Below are 27280 nucleotides of genomic sequence, written 5' to 3' on the forward strand. Positions count from 1 at the left end.
TAAAACCAGTTTTAGCCCTTCCACTACAGCAGTTCTGACCATTGGGGATCCCTTTTCATATGCTTATGTAAAAAGTATGCCCAGTGCACTTCTCAAGGGAAAGGTCATGCTGTTAGTAAGAGGTAGTATCTAAATGACTTCGCAATACAAAGTTACATGCAGATTTATGAGAAATAATTATTTTTAAGGTTAGACTGAGGTAAAGTATTCATATAGTCCAGAATTTAAGTTTCGTGTAGACAGTGAGAAGTGATATCATGACTGAAGTGCTTTTTGGTGTTTATTTGCCAGGACTGGGTGACCATATTTGGGTTGATATTCCTAATTAAGCTAATTTTAAGAGGAGCCTTCCTCTAAGGATGGCGTTTTGTTCTCAGATGGTAAGAATTCATTTATAGTCAACAGTCTAAGTGCATTTTTTTCATACTGTTGAGTGTAATGAAATCCTTTTTCTTTTGAAAAATGCCTTATACTGCTTGGCTGATAAACGCTTGATTCTGTGGTGGTTAACTTGGAATTCTTGCATGTTATGACAGTAGTGAGACGTCACTGTCAATGTACATTTTGACAGGAAATTATTCATCTTGGTGCGTTGTCTTTAAAATATGGTAAGAACTGCGCAGAATCTCATTATTTGTGACCTGTACCTTAACTGATTAAGTGCAATAATGGATGTGCATTAAGCAATATGAATTATTCAAGGTCTTAAAAATACCAATTGGGTTTTGAGTGACAATAAACTTCAGTATTGTTCCATATAGAGCAGAAGAGGATTAATGAGAATATGAATTATGGAGATCTGGGGCTTTTGATGCAGGTGCATTCAAATCTGACTGTGATCAGAAGTGTATGAACAAGTTTGTTCTTAGTAACATATATGGACATTTATAACAATTATATCTGGTACCTACTGGTGGCTTCCATAGTAGCACTGTGTAAGAGTGTATAGATCAGGTTGGGACAGGAGCTTCTACTGTTTCCTCTACCTATATTTGTTCTTTGACTGAACTGCATGAACATAATTGACCTTTGTGCGCATGAATGTGGGTGGGTGTTTTTTTTCATAAATAGGAAGCAGAAGGATGAACTGTATACATTGGTTAATGTAGCTGTGACTGCAACGTTACAGACTGGAGTTGTCAAAATGTGTTTTCATTTTTTTCTTGCTTAATGGAAGTCTTTGCTTACATATTGCATGTCTGAAAATTACGTGGCGTTTTCTGGTACAGAATGTTGTCAGTGATGGTGTGGTTTTTTTTTCTCATCAGGTGCTGTTATATTACTTGGAAGAACCAATATGTTTCGCTTTAACCACCCTAAAGAAGCTGCTAAGCTAAGGGAAAAAAGAAAGGTGAGATCATACCAGTGTTTGGGGAAGTTTAAACTTTTTCACAATTTTTTAGTTAATGTACCTCAATTGTTGTAGAATACTTTTATTTTATTTGCTTCACCTACATTAGTTAATATTTCATCAAGGGAAACAAGAGTTTATAAGCACATCAGTGTTTATCTGATATATTTTATGGTCTGTTTTTAGAGTGGACTGCTGTCTTCCTTCAGCTTGTCTATGACAGACCTTTCAAAATCTTGTGAGAACCTGTCGGCAGTTATGCTTTATAATCCAGGGTGAGTATATTCTAAAATAGATTATCATATATGATATATTATTATCATTAAAGTTGTTCTTGTTGTTATTGTTCCAGCTGTTCTTAATTTTAGGGGTCTGAATGTTCCAAGTGGCAATGATAAAACTATTTTGTTGTGAGAGTAATAGTTTATGCTTCTTAAATAAAGGAGTACTAAATGAAGCCAGAACTTTTCAGAAATTATATTTGAACTACTCCATGCTAGAAAATGGGATGAAGGGACACAGAAGAATTTTCCATCCTGCTTAAACTTGGTTTTACCTGGGATTTTTCTGCTTAAATGCGAGAATAGTAACTGTACCAGTTAACAGCCACTCTGATAGATCTAATAGAAGGAAAGTTGTCGTACATGGACCCTGGGAAACAACATTTGCATTATAACCAAGGCAGTTTAGCACAATAATGACACAGGCAAATTTTATGTTTATGCTTTCTTCAGAATTACACGTTAACTATTTTTCCTGAGATAAATCCATTGTAAACTGAAAATGAAGGCGGGTTGTGTTCGTGTAATGCCAATACAAGCACAAAATGGTTGGGAAATTAATGTCTTATGTTTTCACCTATAGACCTCTTAGTAGGTGGCCAAGTTGGAACGTGGAAAACAGTTTTATTACACTGCTACAATGACGTAGACTGCGTATTGTAGAGAAGTTGTTTTTAAGGTTTTTACTGGTGTTCTTAAAATGACTTACAGAGAATTGATGGTGTTTTGTTTGAAATTTTTTTCAATAGCTAGTGCCTGTGTTTTGAAATGAGCATGAGCTGAGGCACTTTAACCATCTATGTGCTTTTGAAAAATTGGCCATAAATTGAATTACACTCTTGTATAGTGCAGCTTTATTCCCAGGTTTTACTGTGGGGTTGCTCTTTATCTGTTAGAACTTGGGAAGACTGGACAGGTAATAATAACTTCAAGTTAAACAACATCTTAAATACAGTGAGTATGTGTAATAATGCTGCTTCAAATGTGACTAACTTTTTTGCTGCTGAGCTACCTACAGAGACTTCAAGGTAGTGAACAAGTTGTTCATAAATTACATATTTTTTCAGAGATGAAAGAGAAGGTCAAAAAAAGTATATGTATATTTTTCTATTTCTTTAGCTTTTTGATAGTTTGATCTAAAAACTTATAGTGGCAGTTGCTAGTATTAGATTTTCTGGAGAAAAGTTTCTGGCTGTTCTTTTTTCAGTCTGGTTGTTTATCAGCTGCAGTGGGCTTGTCCCTACAAATCCTGGTACTCTGTTACAATACTGTTATGAGTAATTGCATTTTACTAAACAGTACTGACCATGACTTTGCAGTCAGCACAGAGTAGGACAGGTTGTTTTGGCATTGCCTCGCTTGTAGTCTTGCAGCAAAATATAATGGCATGGGCAAAGCCTGGGCCTAGATGAAAGTAGGCTTAAGAGTGATTCTCTATCCAAAGAGTTCATCTTGTCTTCAGACAATGTCAGATTGTGTTTGAGAGAGAAGATTTGAATTGTACTTAATTGTCTCTACGATGGAGTAGATTGCAGCAATTTCTTCTTTTTTCCCTAATGTAGTTTGTGGAATATTGCTTCTTTTATCCTTATCGGTTCTTCAAACATCTTGCCTTGCTTTCCTGGAAATCAAACAGTAGGAATAATATAATTAAGTTATCTATGTATGCAGCAATTTTTAGAAACTCTGCCATTTTTCCCATCTAAAACTTCTCGTAACTTTTATTTTCCTTTCTTGATTATGACAGCACTGTTGCTGTTGAAATTGAGGATAAGATTAGGTGAAATACTCTTCATATTCCTGAATGCTTTCATGCCAGTGTTTTATTAGACTATAAACTATGAGCAGAGGATTAATTATTGATATTCTCCTGCTACTCTGTATCCAATTAATCTTTGTGAACTGACTTGCAGGAATACATATTTTGTCCTACTTAATTTGTAAACCTAAGAAAGGATTATTCTTAAGGCTCACATTACAGGAGGAATGCAGGTCTGCATCACTCTCACTTATTCGTGAACAATAAAACCTGTCAGGTCATACCGTAGTCACTGTTACGTGCTTGTCTTTTTTGAAGCAAGGAAGCTCATAGTTACATATTCATAATTTAGACTCTTACTCTTGTCTTTAGATACTTTAACTCAGTTTAAAACAACAGATGCCAAATACACATTAGTCACACAGTGCAGAGGTGGTGTTGTCCTAATAGAGCAGTGATTTAAAACGAAACAACAAACCCCCCAAACCAAACTGGAAGCCTTCTCTCCCAGCCTCAAATATGGCTGGTTTTACTGCTTTTATGACTGCTGCAAAGAGAAGGTAGTCTCTAAAGTCTGCATGGTCTTACAAATCAGTAGAAGAAAGCATCTTCCATAGCTGATGAATCTCTGTGAACAGCAGTTTGACAACAGCAGCTTTTCAGCTTAAGCTGGGGTTTCATGACAATTATTTTTGATGCTGCTCTGTTTTCTTTGCTTCTATCTGTGACAGCACTAGGTTTTTTATGATCATGTGTTGAGCTTATCCCAAAGAGATAATTCTGCAAGAAGCATTACTTTAGGGGGAACAGGTGGCTAGGGTAAATGCAAGTTGAGAATAGGTTTTTAATAAAGCAGAGCCCAAACATTTAGGCCATAGTAATGATTCAGAGCCAATGGCATTGTAATTGTAAAGAGTTAGATAGCTTGCAGAATGCTTGAGCTCTGTACTTCCAGCTAGGAATGCTGGTTAGCAAGTACAGTGCGGCAGTGGTTGTTCTGAGTGGTGACTGTGTTCAGCCTGGGTAAAACACTCAGTACATCTGATCTCTTGCTATCAAAGGCAGGGTTGTTGTACCCAAGGTATTAGGTGGGGATGAGCATCTTGCTTCCTGGAAAAGTGCAGATGGAAAATAATATCCTGTGCTAAATTTGGTTTGGATTTTTTTTATTTTGATTGGAGTATCAGTTTCTCATAACATAATGATATATGGTCTACCAGCAGTGTAGAGCTAGATTCAGTACCTGGCCCTCTTGGGGTTTTTTTTGTGTGAATTCTGTAGCTGCCTAGCATTCTGCCTGTTATTAATTTAGCGCTTTCGAGACCACCTTTTTTCCAGTTTCAGTATCAATAACCTGAAGGCTGGCAGCTAAATTTACAATTTCTATAGGTTGCAATAAACAACTTGGAAGATCTAGCATCTTTACCAATCGATGGCAGAAGAGCCTGTGGGGTGTTACTGTCATTTTTGTGAAAGCAGATAAAAGATGGATTTTGCTTACCGTATCTCTTTCCCATGTGAAAATCCATGTGAAACTGTGTTTTCAGATGGGTGGTCTTCGTGTAAGGATTTTTGGGGGTGTGTGTGTGGCTTTTTTGGCTGTTGATTTCCCGTATGTGGAGATAGTTGCATAAAATTTTGGCTTAACATGCAAAATTCTTTTGTTTGGCTTGTTCCCAGTCTTTGTTTTTAATATAGTGTCATGCAACACTGCTTCGGCTAACAAGCTTTGTATAAAAGAGAATTTTGCACATAGATTTATGCTGAAGATTTAATTTGTGGGCCTTTTGTAAGCATCACTATACTGTAACTCAAAAACTACTCATGAGAAACCTTAGCCTTGTCATGAATTTAGCATGGACGTTTTGTTTTACTGTAGGTTTGTTTGGTTTTTTTTTAAAATTAATCTCATAAATCAGGCGACTAAGTGGCATTGTGACATCTTTGTAGTCCTGACAGTACTCAGTCTTTGCTAATAGATGTAGTACCAGACCACACTTTTATGCTGTGTAAATTAAGCTATTGTAGTATTGTGCTAGTAGAACTGACTTCCTTTCCCTGCAGCTTATCTGCACTGCTCTTATCACTAGGTATGCCATGTTTTCCAGGAAAATGGTAACTATTTAATTCAGTGCTGATCAGATTAAGTTCCTTTGTGGTACGTTTACAAAAGAAGAAAGAGGGGGTTCTAGTTGTTAATATCAGTAGGTTTCTTTCATTTTAATTTTGAGTTAATATTTGTTTCTATTCACAGTGGTGTTCACATTAATAAAGGGTGTAGAGGTTATGTGAAAAAGATTTTTATTATGGATAGACTACAGCGAAAAACATCAGTCTTGCACCTGTACTTTATAAAACTGGCAGTGATGTTTTTGGTGATACTGAGATTTTTTTTTTTACTAGCTTCCTAAAGAAACAAGGTTTCTGCAATCATTTACAATCTGTCCTGCCTCCCCAGATTCTCTCCCGTCCTGAAATAACTTTGAACTCATAACCAGTTTGAAGCAAATACTACTGAGGTAATGGTTAATCATTATTACCCCTGCAGAAATAAAGACTGCAGCGTGAGCACCTTTGATACGAATAGAGGTACTGTGAATGACCATGTGGTAGGAGAGCCTTCAGTGGAGCTGAGACCTTCTTAGGCACCACTGGCTCTATCTAGCAGCAAAACACTGGGCTGTGTTAGCCTTTGTGTTCATAGGAGTATTGTTTACTTGTCTAAAATACATTAAATATGCCGTTTTTACGTGCTAGGTGTAGCTTTTGTTGATTAGGGTATTAATGATGCCCATATTTGTATTTGGGAAAGAGACATTTTCAGTGAAGGAAAGAACCACTTCTATACAGTTTGTTCTTCCTTTCTGAATAACCTTTTTCAGCACCATCAGCCTCATTTCAACTGATTTTCATGGCACCAATGTTGAAGGTATTAGAGATACTTCCTTCAAGAGGAAGTCACAGTATTTTCACCACTGACCTGTTTTTATATCAGACTGATTGCTACCATGGCTTATTTTTTTGATATCAAATCCCAGTCAAAAGCTACTTACCATTTTTATGTGTATATGAAAGATGTTTGCCAAATTATAAGTTTTATAGGACAGTCAAAACATCGAAAGATTTTTCTCTGGATTTTGCAGATTATGTTAGCTGATCTGAAACATTTTACTTCATTATGACTTAACCAAGCATGGAAGTATTTGTAAATCATATTTCCTAGCTGTATAAGCAAAGATGGTCTACATCTGACAGCACCCAACAGGTATCTGCATTTCCGCAGACCAGAGCTATATTCCCTAGGGTCTGCATTATTTTGGACTGAATACAGTGGCATTTGTCAGCCAAGCCCTAAGTAAGAAGTGATAACTTACAGCTATGAATTCCAGAGGTAAATCATAGTCAAAGTGAGTCAAAGATGTAGACCTTAAAAAACGAACAAACAAAAAAAAGGTGCAAAGGTGCATGATAGCCATCAAATTAAACTTTTGCTTTCTGAAGGTCTCTTATGATTGTTTTTTGTTCTCCTTGTGTAACTCTGTGGATTTTGCATTGCTGCCACAGAAGTTATGATAAAGTTACAAATACTCAGTCTTGCCATCTCTCCTTGTGGTGTTGAGACAGTGTCCATCCTAGGGAGTCTTAATGTATATGTAGAAGGGTGAGACATTTACATGAAGACTTCAGGTGCCTAGAGTTACGTATAAAATTCTGCATTTGCTCATCTCTTAGACATTGTAGAAGGTATTTTTTAAAATCAGTTTTTGAGGAATAGGGAAAAATTGAATTTTTAAAACTAGTCTTTCTCCAGTATTGCAGCAGTTAGAAAGGTACTTCTTGAGCGTGTAGGAGTCAAAGTTCATTTAAATCGCTTTATAAATGTTAGATTATTGGTGTACTTTTTTGCATGTGTCCAAGGGTAAATAGTTTTTGTTGTAGGCATTTGGATGATTTTTAGAAAGAAATTTTAAAGATACTTTATTAAAAAAATCCTTGTCTACATAACTGTCGTTAAGCTGCAGTTTGTCAAATATTTGAAGTTAACTTGTGGGGTAGTCTTGCATTATTTCACTGTTTATTGACTGTCTCACAAATCTCCAAACTCCTTGAGCTGTAGCAAGCCTGAAGTAACTGGATACTTGTGTCTTTGGTTGAATGTTTCAGTTGGTATATAGATTCTCTATGCTTTTTGTAAAGCATTTTGAAAACATTCCTTAAGAAAACCATGAATCTATCAAATGAGATTAAAATAAGAGAAAGACTTCTGTACAACTCTAGTAAGAACTGATATTAAATATTACATAAAACTTTCTCCCATAAGTTTTCAGAACCGTATCAAACTAGATACATTAAAATCTCAAAATATTTTGGATAAATGGGTTTGAATTGTGTTCTGTGCTTGAATGTTGCATTTCACAGGAATTTGAGGTTTTTTTCAGCTCCGCTGATTGCATTATAGTAATCTTCGGGGATTTCTTTCTTTTTCTTGGGAGGAAATTGAAGACCTACAAGCATGACCTAGCATAGTTTCATAGCTCTTTCCCTTCTCAGAAGTGCCCAAGTCGATAAGCCATAGGAAGAAGAGCATTGATTTAATTATCATTGGCATTTAAAAATGTGTTTAGAAAGAATAATTATTTAAATTTTGCTTTTGAATGGTAATGTGATGAATGTTTCGTGAATCTAACCAATTTGACCTGTAATAAAATAAACTGTTGTTGACTTTAAAATATTCTGTACTGCTAATATGTTTTTTCTATCAATTCCTTTCTTAATTGAATGCTATGTTTTCCCCTGCCTCCCATAGCAGTCTTTTCCCTGTAAAAGGACCAATCTGTCTAAGGTAGAGAAATTCAATTTCTATGTATTGATTGCCATGTCTGCATGTGGTTAATTTGCAGAAGCCTTGCTAATAATTTATCTGTCTCGTTTAACTTTACTTTTTAAATAGGTTTCCCCCCCCAGAAATTAATTTATTTTTCTGTTTGTACTCATGTCAGACAGCATTATATCTAATTTGTAACCCTAATGAAGGTACTATTTTCTGTTATTATAGAAGGCAGTTTTATAAAACTCTTGATTTGCACCACTGTTACAATCTTCTAAAGAGACACTGAATTGCTTCATATCTTCCTAATTTTTGTATTGCTCAGGAAATAACAACTTTTCAGTATGTTCTTTTTCTTTTAAATTAGGCTAGAATTTGAGAGACAACAACGAGAGGAGCTTGAAAAATTGGAAAGTAAAAGGTAACATTCTCTGTGGTCTTTGTGTGTTTTTGTGTGTGTGTCTGTATACATGCTGTAGACCCATTTAAATCATGTAATCACAGTGTTACTCAGCAAGCAGTGGATCCTGTTGTAAATGATGTCATTTTTTTTCTTCTATCAAGGTTTTGTTTACTTTCTTGAATTGTTAATTCATATTTGTTAGAAACAGATAGACAAGCTAAATTGTCACTGTGACCTTTAGCAAAGAAAATACCAAACACAAGGGTATGAGGAAAGTAGATTACACAAATGTAATATATTGTCGTCACTCCTAATTTTCATGGTATTATTTTAAAAGATGCCAAATTACATTCTTTATTCAGATCTTTTTTTACAGTTTCATTGCCTTCAGATTGAATCTTGATTGGAAAAACTCATGTTATCAAGTTGGCTTCTCTTATATAGAGTTGCAGCACTGGTATGGGCATAGCAGTCAGACTTATCAGAGTGTTATTTGAAAGTCAGTTTGAAGTACAAAAGAAAATATTGTTGTTTAACTGGCAAAATGAGCTGACTGTTCTGGCTCATCATAACTGCTAAGATTTTAGAAGTAACAGCTCTCACCTTGTTGCAGATCACAGTATTGGTTAGATTCATAAGCTGAAAGATGCTTTCTGCTGTCTCAGCTTTAGGATACTTGCTCCATTTTGAAAGAGCTGTTTATATAGTTGTACAAAGTTTAACAAACTCAGAAAACCCCTGAAACTCTGGAATATTAGGTGTTTTTATTCAGAAAATGATGCAACAGAATCACTGATACTTATGTTACACTGATAGGGTTTGAATTCAGATTGCACTGATGTTGCTTTGCTTGTGCTATGGCCATAATGGTGATCTTGAAGTCTCAGTCTGTCCTCATTTGGAACGCACTAGAACCTTTAAAAGAGAGAATGCACAGGACATAATAATTTCTCTTAAAGTAATTTCTCTCTCAAATACATGTGTTCCTAATCTTGTAATCCTGTTTATCAATAATTCAGTTAGGCTCACCTAAAGTGAAGAAATAGGTTTTAATTCATCTCTTGGCTATATTTGGTGAGGAAAATTTCTAATTTCTAATTTAATAAATCCTTTTACATAACTTTGTGTATATAAGCATGTAAGAATACATAAAAAAATATTTAATGTTCACTGTGTGAATGGATATGTTCTGTTTTATATAATACTGGATATAGTAGACAATTAAACCTAATACAGTCTAATTGTCTACTAATGTAAATGCTCTCTAACATGTCTTCTTATAACTGCATATAGCCACAGATTTGTGTGAAGAAATAAACTATGTGGATCTCTCTGCCATTTGTCTCATGCTTTGAGTCACTTTCAACAAATGTAAGGTCTTAACCTGTGGCAAAACGAAACAATTAAAAAATAGAAACCATTCCATATACTGCAAGATCCTTATCAAAACTTTTTTAACTTCTAAGGGATATATTGATTTAGGGGGGAAAAAAAAGACGTTTGAAATATTGCATGTAAATATTTTGCTGTAGGAAACAAATAGAGGAGATGGAAGAAAAACAAAGATCTGACAAAGCAGAACTTGTAAGAATGCAGCAAGAAGTAGAGTCACAGCGCAAAGAAACAGAAATAGTACAGCTGCAAATTAAAAAACAGGAAGAGAGCCTGAAACGGAAAAGTGTTCACATTGAGAGCAGGCTAAAGGATTTGCTGGCTGAAAAAGAAAAATTTGAAGAAGAGAGATTAAGGGAGCAACAGGAGATAGAGCTTCAAAAGAAAAAGCAGCAGGAAGAAATTTTTGCCCGGGTCAAAGAGGAGTTGCAGCGACTCCAAGAACTTAATCATAATGAAAAAGCAGAGAAAATGCAGATTTTCCGTGAACTAGAAAAACTTAAAAAGGAAAAAGATGAACAGTATATTAAGCTGGAATCAGAAAAAAAGAGACTTGAAGAACAAGAAAGGGAGCAGGTAATGCTGGTGGCTCATCTAGAAGAACAGCTTCGAGAGAAGCAGGTCATGATAGAGCTTCTGAAGAGAGGGGATGTACAAAGAGTTGAAGAAGAGAAAAGAGAACTTGAGGATATTAGAGAATCTCTTTTGAAAGTCAAGGAAGCCCGATCTGAAGGTGATGAAAACTCTGAAGACTTAGAAAAAGCACAGCATGATTTTGTAGAGCTTAAAAGGAAACAACTGGAACGGTTGACTATTTTGGAAAAAGATTTAGTGCAACAAATGGCTCACCTAGAAAAGGAAATAGCAGATGAAAAAAAAGCTCTGGAACGTTTCAAATTTGCACATGAAGAACATTTAAGTCTCAAGAGAGAAGATGAAATCTTTGTACTCAAGGCTGAGGAAGTGGACAAGATAAAGCCTGCAGAGTGCAGGCTCCAATCTAAAGTACGCCAGCTTGAGTACCTGAAGAGTAATCATTTGCCAGCTTTGTTGGAAGAAAAACAGAGAGCTTCTGAAGTCCTTGGTAGGGGCTTGTTAGGGTTAGATAATACTCTGTATCAAATAGAGAAAGAAATAGAAGAAAAAGAAGAGCAGCTTGCCCAGTATAGAGCTAGCACAAATCAGCTGCAGCAGCTTCAAGAAACCTTTGAATTTACAGCCAATGTTGCTCGTCAGGAAGAAAAGGTTCGGAAAAAGGAAAAAGAAATCCTTGAATCAAGGGAAAAACAGCAGAGAGAAGCGCTGGAGCAAGCTGTTGCTAAGTTAGAAAGGAGGCATTCTGCTTTGCAACGTCGTTCGACAATAGACTTTGAAATTGAAGAACAGAAACAGAAGCTTGCCACATTGAACAACAGCTGCAGTGAGCAGGCAGGTCTACAGGCTAGTCTAGAAGCTGAGCAGAAAGCCCTCGAACAAGACCGAGAACGGTAAGTGTTATGGTAACTTCCATTTGTTAGAACCTGTCCACAAAAAGTGAATTGTTTTGTACCTTAGATTTTGAGGGGGCGACTTGTTCTGTGTCCTAGTGTTTGAGTTTTTTTATGTTTTTTTCAAGTAGTTTACCCACCACTGAGACTCTGTTGCCCTTTAAAAGATTCTTGCCCACTCATTAATTTGTTGTATTCAGATAATTATCCCACTGTCATCAGTATAGTATTTACATTAAGCGTCGAAGCACTTAAATATGTTGGTTTACCTGTTCAGAAAGCTTAGCCAACCTTATGGTTTGCCTTTAGGAGAAAAAAGTAGTTAGATGGTACACGTTTTTTAAAAATACTAATTTATAACAATTTGGGGTTTTATCAATAATAAACTCAATGTTTGTTGTCTCAAGTGGTCATGTACTGCAGACTTCCAGTATTCAGAGTAAACAGATGTCATGTTTCATGTTTTGTTATTGGTTTCAGTGCTAAATAAAATAGACTAGCCATATATTCCTGTAAAATCTGGTGGTATAATTTAAGCTTATTTGGACATACCCAGAGGCTTTAATACATCCTCTCTGATGAAAGACCCATTTAAGTATAGAAGCAGTGTTGTGAGTTGTACACAATATCTGTTTGCATAACATTTGGTCTGAGGATGGGTCGCTCAGAGGGAAGTGTTTCACGTAAGGAAGGTTCTTCCTAGATGGAAGAAGAGGAAGAAATCTTTTGTTTCATTTTTAGCCTGAGCAAAAATTCCCTGGGATTTTGAATCATTTAATCCATGTGGTATGGTAAAAGGGCAGAATTACCATTTTTAAATGTGTTGTCTCAGTTGCTAATACTGAAGCTTTAAAACCCGTGATTATTTGTGCAACAGTGATGTGGTTTTCCTTGAGGTAGCATTTTTCTTTTTTTTTAATATCCCACTGATTATCTGACTTCTTTCATAAGCCCTTCAAAAAGATACTTGATTAGGAAAACAACTTAAATAAAGAAACCTGCCTATAGTCAAACTGAAGAGCTCATCTGTACCCTTTTCCTTTTAAACCATTATTAGAAAAGAATAGTTCTTTTCTATACACTGTAGAAAGGTCACTTTTTCACCATTTAGAACTTCTTTGTGTGGATTTTAGTTAAACATTTTCAATACTGATTAATCATTTTGTCATGGATGTTGTTGTGATTTTTCATGATAGTCTTGAACATAAAAATCTTGCTTTCTACACTAAGCATCTTGCTTGGGTAAGGTCAGCTATACACAACTGGAGGTTCCACAAAAATAGACAACTTAGCACTCAAGAGGTTGCTGAGATTGCTAGGTTGTATGAGAAGTGAAAAAATATGTTGTCAGCTAGAAGACTGAGGTTTGGAAAAGATGCCAATGAAATAAAAAGGACTTGGTTTTGGTTTGTTGTTTACTTTAAAGTCATCTTACACAAACTAAATAAAACTTCAAAGTCTTTCAGTGCATGGCCCAGGGCCTGAATAATTAAGTTTGGAATGTTTTTATGAATGTTATGGTGGAAGAAAATATTAAGATAAATGATAGTATGTTAAATGTTTCAGGCTGTTTATCGCTTTTGTGTTTGAGTTCACGCTTCACAGTACACAGTGTCTTGGGTACTATAGTAAGCATATGAATTGTATATGATTCTTATTTTTTATGTAGATACCATTATGTGATGATCTGCTCTGGTTCATATCAGTGGTAATTCTGAAAATGTTTAAATCTGATATTCATTTGAAATGCTTTATGGGTGTAAGTCCATCATAACTGGATAAAATGTTTTTTTCCAGTTTCAGAAATATGTTAGGTCAAATTCTTCCACTTAAAAGGGTGATCACAAAAAAAAAAAATAAAAATTGAGGTTAACTTATACTGGAGTATTGCAGACATGTTTTGTCTTTACTGGCAATAGAATGAACATAATGCATCTTTAGACTTATCTTTGAGACAAGATGTATTGCTCACAAGTGGCAAGGTGCAGTTTACTGTGCTTACTAGTGGGTGTATCTGTCACGTGGATGGATAAGTTTATAGCTATAGGAAGCAATATCTTTTGGTAGTAGGATGTTTACAAATCAAGAGATAAGCTTTATTCCTTTAATGTAATTCTGATTTTTGTGGCTAAATTGATTTTCCATAGATGCAAACACTCTCCTATAACCATTAACCATCTCCCATCCACTTTCCCTCAGGATACGAGATTGTTTTGCTGCTAATCAAAAGAAACAGATGGCTTCTGGCAGTGCTGCAAAAAGTGCTCTAAAAAATAAGTAACGGTTCAGCCTGCTTTACTGCAGCCTAAGCCTCAACATTTGTCATCTCTCTAATCTTCGTTTTAACCTCCAGGATGGAATATAGTAGTTGTAGCATTGTACTCTGATTTGGATTTATGCAATTGTAGGATAAATGGTAAAATCCCAACTTTGCATAGTTTCTCCTGCTTTTGCAGGAACTTCTTTTCTCTTATTCTTTAGTTTTCAAATAACCTCTAGAAAAACAATTACCTTTAGAGACAAAAGTTGTGATGGAAATGGCAAAGATTATTACTGTGTTTCTAATCTAATCTCAGCTACATGACAAGTGAAATGTGTGTTCTGCAGATTACTTTGGTATAATATAGTTTAATTTGGCTAAGTGATAAATATTGCAAGAAGTACTTCTTATTTTATACTAGATGCCTCAGGCATTTTCAGTCAAAAATACTGTATCCAATTTTACACGTTCTGTTCTGTGCATAAATCTGGCTGGTGTGAAATTTATTTGTTAAAGAAAGAGATGAGTTTTCCATTTCAGAAGATGATCTAATAGTATATATTAAATAAAGACTAGATGTTTTATTTTGTTAGTAAATTTTTAAAAAATATGCATACAGACCAAAAGAATAGTTGGACACTAAGATTTATTTATACACATAGTACATAATTTAAAGGTTTTCTTACAGATATACTTTGCCACGTCGTTGTTCTAGGTTGTCTTTGGCTTTTTGGATTGGTGCTGTATTTTGAGATTTTACCACCCCTCTTCCTCCTATTGATTAATTTACTTTACACTGGAAGCTAGTAACTGAAGTCATTGATGATGGTGTTCTGTAATGAGGAAAGTTTATTCAAGTAATCCTAATAGTTAGGTTAAGTCTTATGAATTAGTATTTAATGGTCGGAGTTTGATACCTTTTGCATTGGAAGTTATTGAAGATGTTTTATTTAACTTAATACTGCTGTTGTAATGTGTTCTTGAGCTGTCGCTTTTTCCCTATCTAAATATACTTGAAAAACAATTACGATTTTTATAGCTACATAAATATTAATACCTACAATCTTGTATATACAGTACATGGGATACAATACACGTATCACAGTGTAAGCACAGGCTTCACACAAGAACTATGGAAATCAACTCTAAATCAAAACGAATTACATTTTAAGATCTCTTTATAGCCTGGACCAGGAAATTCAGCAGCTGAAGCAAAAAATATACGAAGGTGATGGTGGTCAGAAAGGAAATCATGTAACAGCAGAAGAGAGACTCTCCCATACCACCTCCCCTACCAGCCCAACAAAGCCACAGCCCTCTGCTGCTCCACTAGTTGATGATAGGTAGGTAATGTGCATTTCTGTAATGTTTTGGTAGAAATGCAAACAATAGCTTTAGAAAAGAAGTATTTTGAAAGATCGTTCTGCAAAGGGTTGGATTGTAATTAAATACTATAATTGTGCTTAAAGACTAGTTTGGAAATAAAAGTAATTTGCTGTATTTTGCATCAAATAACCAACAGCCTAATCTGTTGCTCCTGTGCAGTTGGTTTTAGAATAGAGGGTTGAGAAACTGTAGGCTAAAATGCATTTAAGTTGTTTTAATGTTTACAGTTACTTGTCTACATGGTATTTCTTTATATATGCTTAAAATATCAAAGTAAATGAAATTGTCTTAAGCCTTTTAATAACAGGGCAGCTGTCTGGTATCACTTAAAATCTACTTCATATCTGTTCGTTTTACACTTATACATGCAGTTGTTAGTATCAACTCTTGGAACATTCCTTTTGCTTGAAGACCAAATCTTTTTTTAGCCCAAGTTGCCAATGTCACAGCAGTGATAAAACCAAACCATTCAATTACTAAAGGTGCAACCCTAGCCTTCTGTTTCTTCTGCATCACTCATCCTCAATGCCACTAGTTTGTACAGCTGCACTCATAGCAGTGGCTTAACCTGTGGTCAATTAAAGTGTGATAACAAATTGTTAATCTTTGCCTGTTAAACGAACACTTGCTCAGAAGTCTGTTACTTAAGGAAGGGTAGAAATGGTTTAACATTAAGTGTGCCAGTTAAGAGTTGTACAGTACTTCAGTTGTGCAGAGTTCACAGGCATTTGAAGGAACTCTTTAGTTTGTCTCGATTTTTATCTAAAAGCATACCTTTTTTTAAAAAAAAACCCAAAACTTTCCTGTGTCTTGAAGGATAAATGCCTTTATTGAACAAGAAGTGCAGAGAAGGCTACAGAATATTCATCTTAAAGCTGAGGATAATGATGTTAGCCTGTCCTGGTCTACAGAAGGTTTAAAGGTGAGCAGAGATGAGTAGGAAATCCTGAATGTCAGTGCTCCATGTGTAACCACTGATATAGTTTTATTGTTCAATAATGATCATCTTTTCATATATTTAATTAATTTTAATTTACCAAAAAAAGGAAATAGTAAATTAGGGGTATCAGGTTTAGATTTTCCTCATCTTCTTCCCCCGCCCCGTGACTATTTCATATTGTATTCCATTTTTTTTTATTTGCAGGGAAGACTGTAAATAACAATAGAAAGCTTGCAGTTAAACTAAAAAAATCTTCATTTTATGCCTGTAAAATACATTGATAAAATTCCATCCATAAGAACAATAATTGTTTTTACTTCAAAACAAATGCTGATTTAAAAACTGGTGGTCTAATTAATCCAAAGAAATTAATTGAAAGACTGAATTGATTGACTTCTAAGACAGTAGTTTAATAAATATCAATAAGAAAATGGTTAGTTTTGGCTATTAAAATGAATGTCTTCCATAAATACTTTTAAAGAAGAACTTGCACAAGAAGGCATTCTTTTTAATAATTACCTGTACTTTTTTTGTTCTTAGGAAAATGAGAGGCTTAATAATGGCAGTGTTCAGCGCAAGCTGAAGTATGAGGTAGGTCATAATTTGTCAGAATGAAATGGTTGTCTTAAATTATGGCATGCCCTGTAATTAAATTTCTTAATGTTTAGCTGCATAATTAGAATTTTGAATTCACAGCAAGATTAATGGCTGATAGAGACAGCAATGTATTTTGCCAGCTGGAATTAAAGTGATTTTTTCTGATTGGGTATAGTTTTTTGTTATTTGAAAGGTGTGGTGTTACTGGAGATGTTTCTTCCTTATTTTGTCATAATTCTGAATTTGGAGCAGTATCCCTTTCCTAATTTTAGAGGGTAAAAACGTTTAATGAGGAGAGACCTAAATTCGGAGTACCTCTTCACATTTTTGACTCACAATGAAGTCACTATTGTAAGAATATCTATATTAGCAAGCAGCATTGGGCAAATTTGCCTATGTCTTGATGAATTCGTATGCATGCTTTTAAATTGAGGCTTAGACCCCTCCCACTGTGTTGGGTTGCCTAACTTTTGCTGGAACCCCACATTTAATTGCTTGTCTTACTGAGTAAATCCTAAACATCTTTATGAATTTAAACCATAATAGCAGGAGGGGGACTGCAGCACCTCTAATTTGGACTCTTGGAGATTTACACTGTTATTTTTAAATTGTGTTAGACTCTTTATGCTGTCTTGGATAGTAGAGGATTACTGTTCTGTGCATGTATGGAAAAATAATAAAGGGCTTATAAGTTTTCTGCATCACCCTTTGACTTTCCTGTGGTTTTCAAGTAAAGGACATATAAACCAAGTGAAATGGATACTGTACAAAGAAGAAGCAGTGGTGGATTGGAAAGATCAACTATTCCTGAATCAGACCTCAGTAACTTCTATCGGATCTTCTCTCTCTGATTTTGAGAGATTGTACAATGATTGTATCAATTCAGAATGATTAGACAAACATAATCAAAATCAATCATCAATTTAAGAGGTGTTCAAATTGGAAGGTTTTATAAAGACATTTCTATTTTCTTCTTTTGAAATTTTTAACAGAAAAGTCAACAGTGGCAGCCACATTATCGCTTTCCATTTATGTCTCAAGATGGCAATTGTACTTCTGAGTTGTGTGGGGAAAACTCAGGAGTAAGAGACCATAAAAGACAGAAGGAATGTACAGAGATGTGGAATGTATTTTCAAGTTCTGGAAGGATCTCCTCCCCTTTTACATCAGAGAAGGCATCAGAGAATGAAAAGCTTATTTCAGAACAGGAGAGCTTTGCTTGTCATTGTGACATTGAAAGTAGTTTAATTCACACTAAAAGTATTAATACTTTAAAGAGTAAGGATGTTCTTTATCAGAATGTTTTATCTACTTCTTTACAAAGTGATGACTTGAATAATGTGGCTTATTCACTCTGCAAGGTTGAAAATTCGAATCATTTTGATGATAAAATAATTACTTCTCTGAGTTCTGACAGCTCAAGAAGTGAATCTGATTGTTCACTCTCCAAACAGCTGTCTCCTGTAGGATCCTTAATGGGTGCTAATGAGCAGGCTGGCTTTAACAGCATATCGTGCATTCTCTTTTCTCAGTCTAATGTGCGTTCTGAAATAACAACTTGCAAAGAAAACAGCCAGTTTAAGACAGCGCACCCAACAATTGAAGACCAGTCTAGTAATTGTCAGCTTCCAATGCAAAAAGCCTCAGATATGATTTCTTTTCAGTCAATACCTTCTCATTTTGGTGTGACCCCAGAGCACGCTTTTGGTTTGGGGTATCTTTTCAGTAAGCTTTCCTGCCTTTACAAAGATACCAGTAATCAACTGTTCAACAGTATGGTGGTTTCTAAACAAATTAAGGAGTTGGGAAGTTTGTGTGACAGAAGTGAGAGATGTGCACAAGCAGTATCGTTAATAAAAAGACTGCCATTTATTAGCAAATTGCAAGTAAATATGTTCTCCAAGTCAGATATGAATCAAGACATGTCCCACTCTACTGATGATGTCAAATCTCATGCTGAAAAAATAGTTCAACCTGAATCTCCCGTGGAAGAGTCTATCACCATGTATGTAAGCACAGAAATCTCTGATAGCTGTGCAAGAAAGCCACCTGAAGTATTTGTGTCCTGTTGTAAAAATGAAGAACTGGAAAACAGTATTGTGTTAAGACAGAATTTTGTGTGTTTTCCTGAGCTCTTTTCAAAGCTTCAAGTCTGTTCACTGGAAGAAGTGCTGGAATTTTTGACCTGTGCCTTACCTCAAATCTGTATTAGAACAGAGGAGTTGAAAGGTATATATTGGCTCGCTGTTGGTGATTCCAAGAACCCTGATCCAGAACCTGCTTGCTTGCTTTTGTTCAGCTCCATTCTGTATGTTGTTGTTTCGTCAGTTGAACAAGACGTCTGCCAAAGTTCCTTGGCAATGTTTCATGAGGTTCCTATCGTCACAATTAAGGAGATCCAAGTTGGCTTTGCTGGACAGAATATTAGCCTTCTGCATTCTGCTGAAGATGGTTTACTCACAATATTTACCTATAACAAACACTTCACTCAAAGAATTTGCCATGACATAATGAGTGTTTTGTTTTCTACAGTGGATGATGCAGTTTGTTTAAATCACCAGCTCTTGAAGGATGATTTGATGCAGATTTCGCTTGATTGGACATCAGAAGTAAATGACTTAATATTTTCAAATGGAGTACGATTGTCCTGTAAATTTAGAACTGAATTAGCTGATCTGGTTTATTTACTCCATGAAAATATGGGAAATATTAAACCTTCATTAGGTGACATTCATGTACTACTGTATACCTCAGTGAAAGTAGACTGTGCTAGGCAGACATTTTATAGAGCACTTGTTCTTACAACTACTCATATAGGTCTCTTAAGGGGAAATAAGGTCTTTTATCCTGCACCTAACTTTTTTGAAGCTTCATGCCAGCGATCACAATTTGACAGCTTTCGATTGTACAGTTTGAATGATATCCGATGTGTGGTTTTGCCAGACAAAGAAAATTTAAAAAAAATTGAGCTTGTCTTTTCTAGAAGGAGCAAGGTTGGATCTGATTCAGGAATTGTTTTTTCTAAATACTGTGAAAAAGAAATAAATACTCAACTGACAGTCATCCCATCAATTCTTCAAAGCAGTTTGCATATCCCTTCAGAAATATGGAAATTAACATTCAGTTCAAGTGAAGAAGCCATGTGGCTAATTATGCATCTGACTAGGTGTTGAAATCCAAATACATTTAGATACATTCAAAATAAGAGGCTAATGAATATTGATAAAATCCTTTTTATTTTTTTTCCCATCATATCAATAAGCAAGAGTCCTTTGAACCTCTAAGGAAACGCTGTAGGGTGTACACACACATCGTAGCAAATATCATTATTACTCGAGTGCGTACTTTTTGTGAGTCTCTAGTATACTGCACATGCATCTACTTGGAAAGGTTAGGAAATTAAATATTTCTATCTTACATGGATCAAAACCATAATTACAGCTGTGTCTTCTGATTTCCATTTTGGCTGTTGTTTCTGGCTCCCTCCATCCCCTGTCAATCTTCATTAATGTCTTCTCTGTTCCTCCTTGGTTGGCTTTTCCCTTAATCTTTCTGAGTGTCTTTGTTTTCATGCTTCTCATCTGTTTTATAGCCTTGATATATTTCAAAACATTTTTTTGTCTGAATTGTAGTGTGTGTTTAGTTTCCTATGGTCCATGCACTTTGTGTTCTTATACTAAGGACATTTATAGCTTTTCTACTTACAGGTTTTTGAAGAATAGCATTGACAATTCTCTTTGGAGTTTTGCATTAAGGATTATTGCACTCTTGCATTAAAGTTTGTCACACATGCAAAAGTAGTTGCGTTTGGCTTATTCTAAGTTGTGTTGGCTGAGGTACCAGGGATCAAGGGATTTACGATTTCTCTTTTCTTCTGAGCAAAGAGAGTGTAGGCTAAGTGGAAGCAGTGAAACAGAACAAGAAAAATGCAGGGAACATTCAAGATAATCTTTTTAGATTTCCCACTCCCCTCCTTTCAGGGAAGCAATGCATGGCTTTAAGTCATTCCTACCTACTTTGTCAAAATAGTTAATGCGAACTCCCCTGCAATAGAATAAGTCTTTATATTCCCTTGATGTGAGTGTTTAAGGAAAATGTGACGTGAAAATGAACCTGGCTAAAGGGTGTATACACTGCTTTAAATAACATTTCAGCCTTTGGTCATGCTCTTATACTTGTGGCAAGACAAAAGGTTTGGGGTTTATGATTTGCATACCTGTTTCTCATACTGTTAAATGGATAGTTAGCAACTGGGGATATTGCCTTAAGGATGGAGTAAGTTTAACTCTAGAATTCTTTTCATGTAATGTGCCTTGCTTGACTTCCCTCTTCTTCTGCTTGCTTACTAATGGGGTTGTTGATGCTGCAAGATTGCATCTCTTACAGTCTCTTTCATATTATAGTCCAAGAAATAATGGAACTATTGAACATTAGTAAAATATTTCCATTACTTGAGACTTCCCATGAGCTTAGTACAGGGTTATTCTTTAACCATTACTTCTGTCAAGCATTCAAATAATGAATAAGATGTTGTTTCCTATCTTTTGTTTCTTCCCTCGTAAAGGGAGCTGAATACCTTTGAATCCTGTTGCTTGAATCTGCCATCTGCCTTGAGGAAGATGGTCCTTGGCAGAAAAAACAGTGGTGTCTAATCTGAGATTCTAAATTCCATAAGGATATTGCCAGTAGAGGTGCAATCTTCTACTAGACAGAGTTAGACTTCAGTCTCTCTACTAGTGTAAGAACATTTCCCATTTGTTCTTACCATATGTTAAGACAGGAAAATGTAATTCACGTGGGATTTGAAAAGAAATAACTTGCGTTGGTTGGGGAAGTTGTGTCTGGAAGAATGAACACTGTTTTGGATTGAGAATTCAGGGTTTTGTTAGTCTCAGTAAAACTTTCTACTGCCTTAAGGTAGTCCATAGATGAGCAAAATGTGTCACATTGTTTTGAGGTATGGTTTTTGGTTTTAACAAAAAAAGTATACAGAAGTATCACACTGAATATGGAGCAGACAGAGTGGTTATGAGTTGGAGCATAATCTCATGTCAGTTCAGGTCCAGAGTGGCTCCTACATTGACAGGTCAGTAAGGTATTTCTTTTAAGCCTTGACATAAGTTGACATTGAGTGGTATTATGTAGGAGGACTGTCTTAATCAAGGCTGTTAAATGACAGCAGCTTCTGCAAATAATTCCTTTTCAGATTATACCTCAAAAGTTAAATGTTTGTGCATGTTGTGTTCCAGATAACATGGTTTTCCTCTTTTGTGTTTGTTTTCAAATCTAACTCAATGAATATTCTGCACTTTTATGAAAGCACAACTCTATAGGAGTATATTTTATAGTACTGTAAATGAAACATAACATAATGATCAATTTTTGTGACTATCAAAGCATTATTTAATGTATATGGGTGTGTTTTGCACAGTACCTCGTGTTTGACATTATTTTTGTCTCTGACTATTAGCTGTTTGTAATAGTTCCCTGAAAATGACTGCCAATAAATTATGTGTTGACAAGAGGTGGCTTTAAGAGTGACTTTGTGGGTTTATTGTTGTTTTAAACCAGATGAGACTGTTGTCAAGACAATGAACTCTTCTTTCCCCCAAGGAAAGAATTGCTTGCATTTGTGTGCTCCAGAAGTGAGCTTTCCTTGAAGAGCTGGTAACTTGCTGAAAAGTGAAAGGACAAAATGGAGAGGACAAAACATCTGTTGTGCAAACAAAAATAACTAGAAATATTTTTCCATTCCAATGCAAAGTTTGTTTTGACTGAAAATAAGTTTGTGGAAAACACCTTCTAGATAAAGTCAGTTAATTGGAACTAAAATTAACTTTATTTGTATTTTCTTTTTCACTACTCTTGATGCTAGCGTTAAAGAAAGTGCTATTGGCATTTATAATTTACTAGTAATGAAATAATAGCCTTCCTTTCTTGATAGCTAGCAGAGAACGCCAAAAAGCTGTCTGTAGCAAAAAACAGAGAGGGACACTTATAAATGAGTTTCAAACTCTCCTTCAGCTCCTACACAGTATCACATGTACTGGGAGTCACCAAGAGTTGCTACAGAGAGACAGTGGCAGTGAGCGGAAGTGTGAGTCACATGCATGTGTGGGGATAGTGTTGGTCAAGCCTGAAGAATTTTGACCAAGCAACATGTCTCATGGTAGCAGCTAAGGGATTGAAAATAAATGTTGAGATTGCAATCTCTATATATGCGATACACAAATGTATAACACAATCTCAACTGTAAAGTGATAATTTTTAGATCTTTTTGTTATCATTAACTTAACATTTGTCATGGTGCTGTTATTTTTTTAAGTAAAAGTTCCTTAAATTTTTCAGAGCAAATATGTTTAATTGAGAAAGTGGAGGACTTCCTAAAAGGCAGTTCCTGTACTTATTCACTGTAAATGCTTATGCTATTTTTGGACACACTCAATGCAAAGAATTTTTTTTGCAGTTGCAGAAATGTTTTATTTTTGACGTGCTTCAGAGTTACAGATTCCATCTGGCTGTTAGTCAGAAGAATGTGCGCTCGTTACAAATATCTCTTTAGACCTTTTGGTCAAGACCATGAAAATTTATCATAGTTGAGTTTCCTGTTAATTAGCTATGATTTAAAGAGAATAGTAGGAGACTGTTCTGACAATGGGTTCCGATGTTATATATGCCGTATTCAGTTATAATATTAGTTTGGATTTAAAAGTCTAAGGTATAGGCAATTCCTGAATTGCCTTGATCCACTGCAGCTTTGCATGACATTGTAAACAGGTTTGTTATGTAAAGAGACATACAAAGAGCATGGCTGGCTGTGAAGGTTTGGTTATTTTTTTTTCCAAAGAGGATTAATACAAAGTCTTCTGCTTTCTCTCATTTTTGATATCTAAGCTGAAAATGCCTTTTCAAAGAATAAGTAATTTTTTTTAGATACTTCACGTCAAATTTTTCATGCATAACAAAATGCTTGGGCTTGCTTATGAAAGGCGATGCACTTTGTTTTCAAGTAATTCCTTCATTTTTAAAATAATTTCTGCCTCCTCCACATTATCTTTCCCTGTTTTTCTGGCAAAGAACATTTTCTAATTTTTAGTGAAGTTTTTTTCTTTTTTTCCTTATGTAGTGATTTTGGTTTTCCTTTGTTCTCCCTATTTGGTACGCACATGAAAGCGGATGGTCTGTCGTTCTCTGGGAGCAACTCCAGATGACCTAAAGGACCCAATTAAAATTAGCATTCCACGCTATGTCCTGTGTGGGCAGGGAAAGGATGAACACTATGAGTTTGAAATAAAGGTAGGTGCTTTTCAGTTGCTTCATGTTAATGTTTGGGTTCCCCATACATGTTGCTTGTGTTTGTACAACAGTAGCATCCTAGTAGTAAAAATAATAGAAAAATGCTTTTCGTTTAAAACCAAATTGTTCCTAGTTTGCTCTGTTAGGCTATGGGGTGTTCTGTTCCATTAAGTGCAATTTTTGATTCTGTCTCTTTCAGTTGCCTCAGTGACTTCAGTACTGCTAAATAAGAGAGGTTGTGAGAGGGCATGCACAATTTGGGCCACTATAAAGAAGTGTTTTTATAAAAAAAAAAAAAAAGAGATTGTACACAGGAGGTTGGTGGTCAAACCCTTGCAGTAGGCAGTTCTAGATTCAGTGTCAAATAACTCAGTTTGAAAGTTTTGCAGAGATAAGAATTAGGTACATATTGTTTATATTATATATTGCCTTTTATTGAGATGCAAGTGACAGTGTCGGGTATAGAAAGTTATTAGACTTGAAATATTTACCTGGAGTAACAAAAGCAATAATAAATTGTTTTGCATATATCTGCAACAAAGGCCTGATCCCTTTCAGACTCTTCTTGTTGTTCTGATTCTTTGCACCCTGCTTTTTCAAGTTCTTGCTTCTCCAAACTGTTGTTTGCTTCCTCTCCATTCTAGTGGCTTGCTGAATTTATCTTCTGTGCAGAAATGCTGGAAAAAATGTATATTCATTATGTTTCCTCTGGTACTAAGCCAGTGTTTTTATCAAAGCAAGATCTGAAATGTGATTGCAAATGTGCTCTCAGTGCATGTGGACATGCGGCATAACTCGTGTACATGGTATCAGAGGCAGAACTGGCAGCCTTCTTCACTGATTCTACTGCCAGATGCTTCATTAGCTGGTGTAAGATGGAGGAGTGGCCTCTAACAGTGAGCAGGACCATTTTTTAACTATGCTCACATTCTCTTTTTTTCAAAGGCTTTCATTAAGACAGGCAATCTTAGCTCTGTGCTAATTAAATTTTCATCTTGAAATGTACTGCACAGTTTGTGGATGAAATACTTCCTTTTGCCTTTTGAACTTTGAATTTCCTGGGGCCAGTAAAAATCTAGAGCCACAGAGATGCTGAGAGAAGACTAACTGGGTACAAAACTTCTCCAAGGACTGTTTTAGCTCCCAACTATTTTCAGCACATGGTTTCTACTAGACTGGGTGAAGGTAGATAAAGTATGAAGTTATTTTCTCTTTTTATTAAGCTGGTGGGTTTCTTTTCCAAGTATTCTCCCTTCATCCTCAAAACCCATGTAAGCATCTGCAAGATCTTAGGATGAGGAGGTGGTTAAAGTATGTGCAGGAGGACTTAGACTTACCTGGAAGGAAACGTAGGAGAAAAATGTTGGAATAGAGTGAGATTCATAACTAGGAAAGAACAGTGCTCTGGCTGAGAGTGGTTTATATGGAATGGCTATTCTCTTCTGTTGTACTTAGCAGTACCACCTGTTCTCTCTCTCTCCTGTGCCGTTTCTAGGCTGCCTTTGATAGAAACTGCTGCTTAAATAACTGATGAAGTTCAAAGCAAAGAAATAGATGACACATGGGGTAGGGAATGGGCTGTCACTTTAATAATGGTATTCCATTACTGTCAACTGCCTTAGAACACTATGGACCTTAGTTTGATAGTCTTTGGAATGTTTCTTACACAAATCAATCAACTGTTTATACTTTTTCCTTTGCCTCCAGGTCTCTGTCACAGTGGGCTGCTTTTGCTGTGGTCAGGATTTGTCTCCAAGCTACAATCCAGACTTCCACAGATTTTTCTATTTTAAAACTTTCCCATGCAGAACTCCCAGCTCTACTTTGATCTGTAATAATCTTCAGCTGCTGTTACTTTTATTCTATGGGAAATTGAAATACATAGTATGTTGAATTTATTTTGCCGTAAAAACCAATATAGCAGGAAAAGAGGCAGGGAAGTGAAAATGTGTATCTGTTCATTTCAACCGTTCCTGATGGGTCAGGATACGATGTCAGTTGTTTAAATAATTCCTTATTTCTGTCTTACTTTACTTTGTTCCAGGTTTTTTCAGGTGATCCCATATCAAAGTATGTGTCAGTCTTGGGGAAGGGCTGGAGCATTGTTAATGGTATTTCCTTTGCCAGCTCCCAGATAAGCTTTCTTCACCAAGGTTCCTGTTGCTCTTGGGAAAATGGGTAGCTGACCTATTCGTATGTAACGGCACTTTGAAGTCTGACAAAGGGATGAGGGGTGATTGAGTCAAATTTTAAGATGGTCCTCAAAACTTTGAAACCTAGGTATCTGAGAAGTATTTTCTTCAGCAGTTGTTTCCAGTCATTGTGTTTGTAGTTAAATCTGGGCATATTGTTGTGTAGAGGAAGAAATATAGAGTTTTCTTCTTGTGATGTGCGGTAGTAAACGTTATTTCCTTTTTATGCCAAAAGGAAGGGAGTGAGTTCCACTTTTCTTGGCAGCATCACAGTCAGTTCGTAAGTCTTGCAACTCAAACGTACCATCCAAAACTATTTTCTTATAGTACAGGTTCAGTGTCTTGTCTAGAGATGTATAATCTTTGGAAATGGGCCAGCAAGATGGTCGGTCTACTCAAGTTCTTCCTCTGGGTGCAAGTTCTGCGTTAAGATGTCCCATGGCAAGCTGTTGGAGAGAGTTCAAAATAGAAACGAAACCATACTCTATCAGAGTTTAGGCAGCACCTTCTCGTTTTGCAGCAAGAGTTGTCACAGAACTTTTTGTGCTGCTCTGCTATTAAGTATTTAGTATGAACAGATGCATTTCCAAAAAAACTTTCATTTTAGTGAGAGTTTTATATGTTTTCTTGAAAGACATGATGAAACAGTAGTAACTTAATCAGGTCTAAATATATTTATGTTAGAGCTGAATTAGAAAACCAGAAAAATATTCTTGTATTCTCCTTTTCCTTTCACATTGTTGTGATATGTGGACTATTCAGACAAGGCTGTGCTAGAAACAGTGTGTGGAAAGAGCTTTTGCATTGGTAAGACTGTTGCCTTCTGTTACAGACAATGCCTGTGATTGCAGGTGGTGCCTATGGGTGGCAGATGTTACAGTGAGGCAGCAGAGAAGGGGCAACTCCAGCTCGTATAAAGGCACGTAGGGTCTCCCAAGAGCGGGCAGTGGAAGCAAAGCCCAGCATCAAGCACAGCTTTTTGCAGCCTCTAACAAGAGAGAAGACTGTGCATAAGCCTTCTCATTTTTATTCAGCTTTCCCTAGTTTTTCTGACTGCTCTCACTTTATTTGTCCTGTTAGATATTCTTTCAAAACTGGCATTTTCTTG

At 35.8% G+C, this 27280-nt stretch overlaps 1 protein-coding gene across 8 annotated transcripts in view; it reads left to right on the forward strand.

The window, feature by feature from the left end:
* The window catches only part of KIF16B (kinesin family member 16B), a 138425-nt gene that overhangs the window by 68060 nt on the left and 43085 nt on the right, over window positions 1-27280 (forward strand). The window contains exons 16-25 of one of the 8 annotated variants that reach the window (XR_011336792.1): window positions 1269-1351; window positions 1538-1626; window positions 8199-8234; window positions 8587-8640; window positions 10155-11501; window positions 14946-15104; window positions 15964-16069; window positions 16628-16678; window positions 17677-22399; window positions 22568-23146. Coding sequence is in view for 3 of the 8 variants with exons in the window: in XM_069850126.1 (XP_069706227.1) it covers window positions 1269-1351; window positions 1538-1626; window positions 8199-8234; window positions 8587-8640; window positions 10155-11501; window positions 14934-15104; window positions 15964-16069; window positions 16628-16678; window positions 23858-23980 (2060 nt within the window). In the remaining 5 variants the exon portion in view is untranslated. Of the gene's footprint in view, window positions 1-1268; window positions 1352-1537; window positions 1627-8198; window positions 8235-8586; window positions 8641-10154; window positions 11502-14933; window positions 15105-15963; window positions 16070-16627; window positions 16679-17676; window positions 22400-22567; window positions 23147-23785; window positions 23981-27280 lie in introns of those variants that run through there. The other 7 variants (XR_011336791.1, XR_011336794.1, XR_011336793.1 and 4 more) reach the window with 7 other exon arrangements.

Source organism: Phaenicophaeus curvirostris, chromosome 2 (assembly GCF_032191515.1).
Source record: "Phaenicophaeus curvirostris isolate KB17595 chromosome 2, BPBGC_Pcur_1.0, whole genome shotgun sequence".
NCBI classification, from domain to species: Eukaryota; Metazoa; Chordata; class Aves; order Cuculiformes; family Cuculidae; genus Phaenicophaeus; species Phaenicophaeus curvirostris.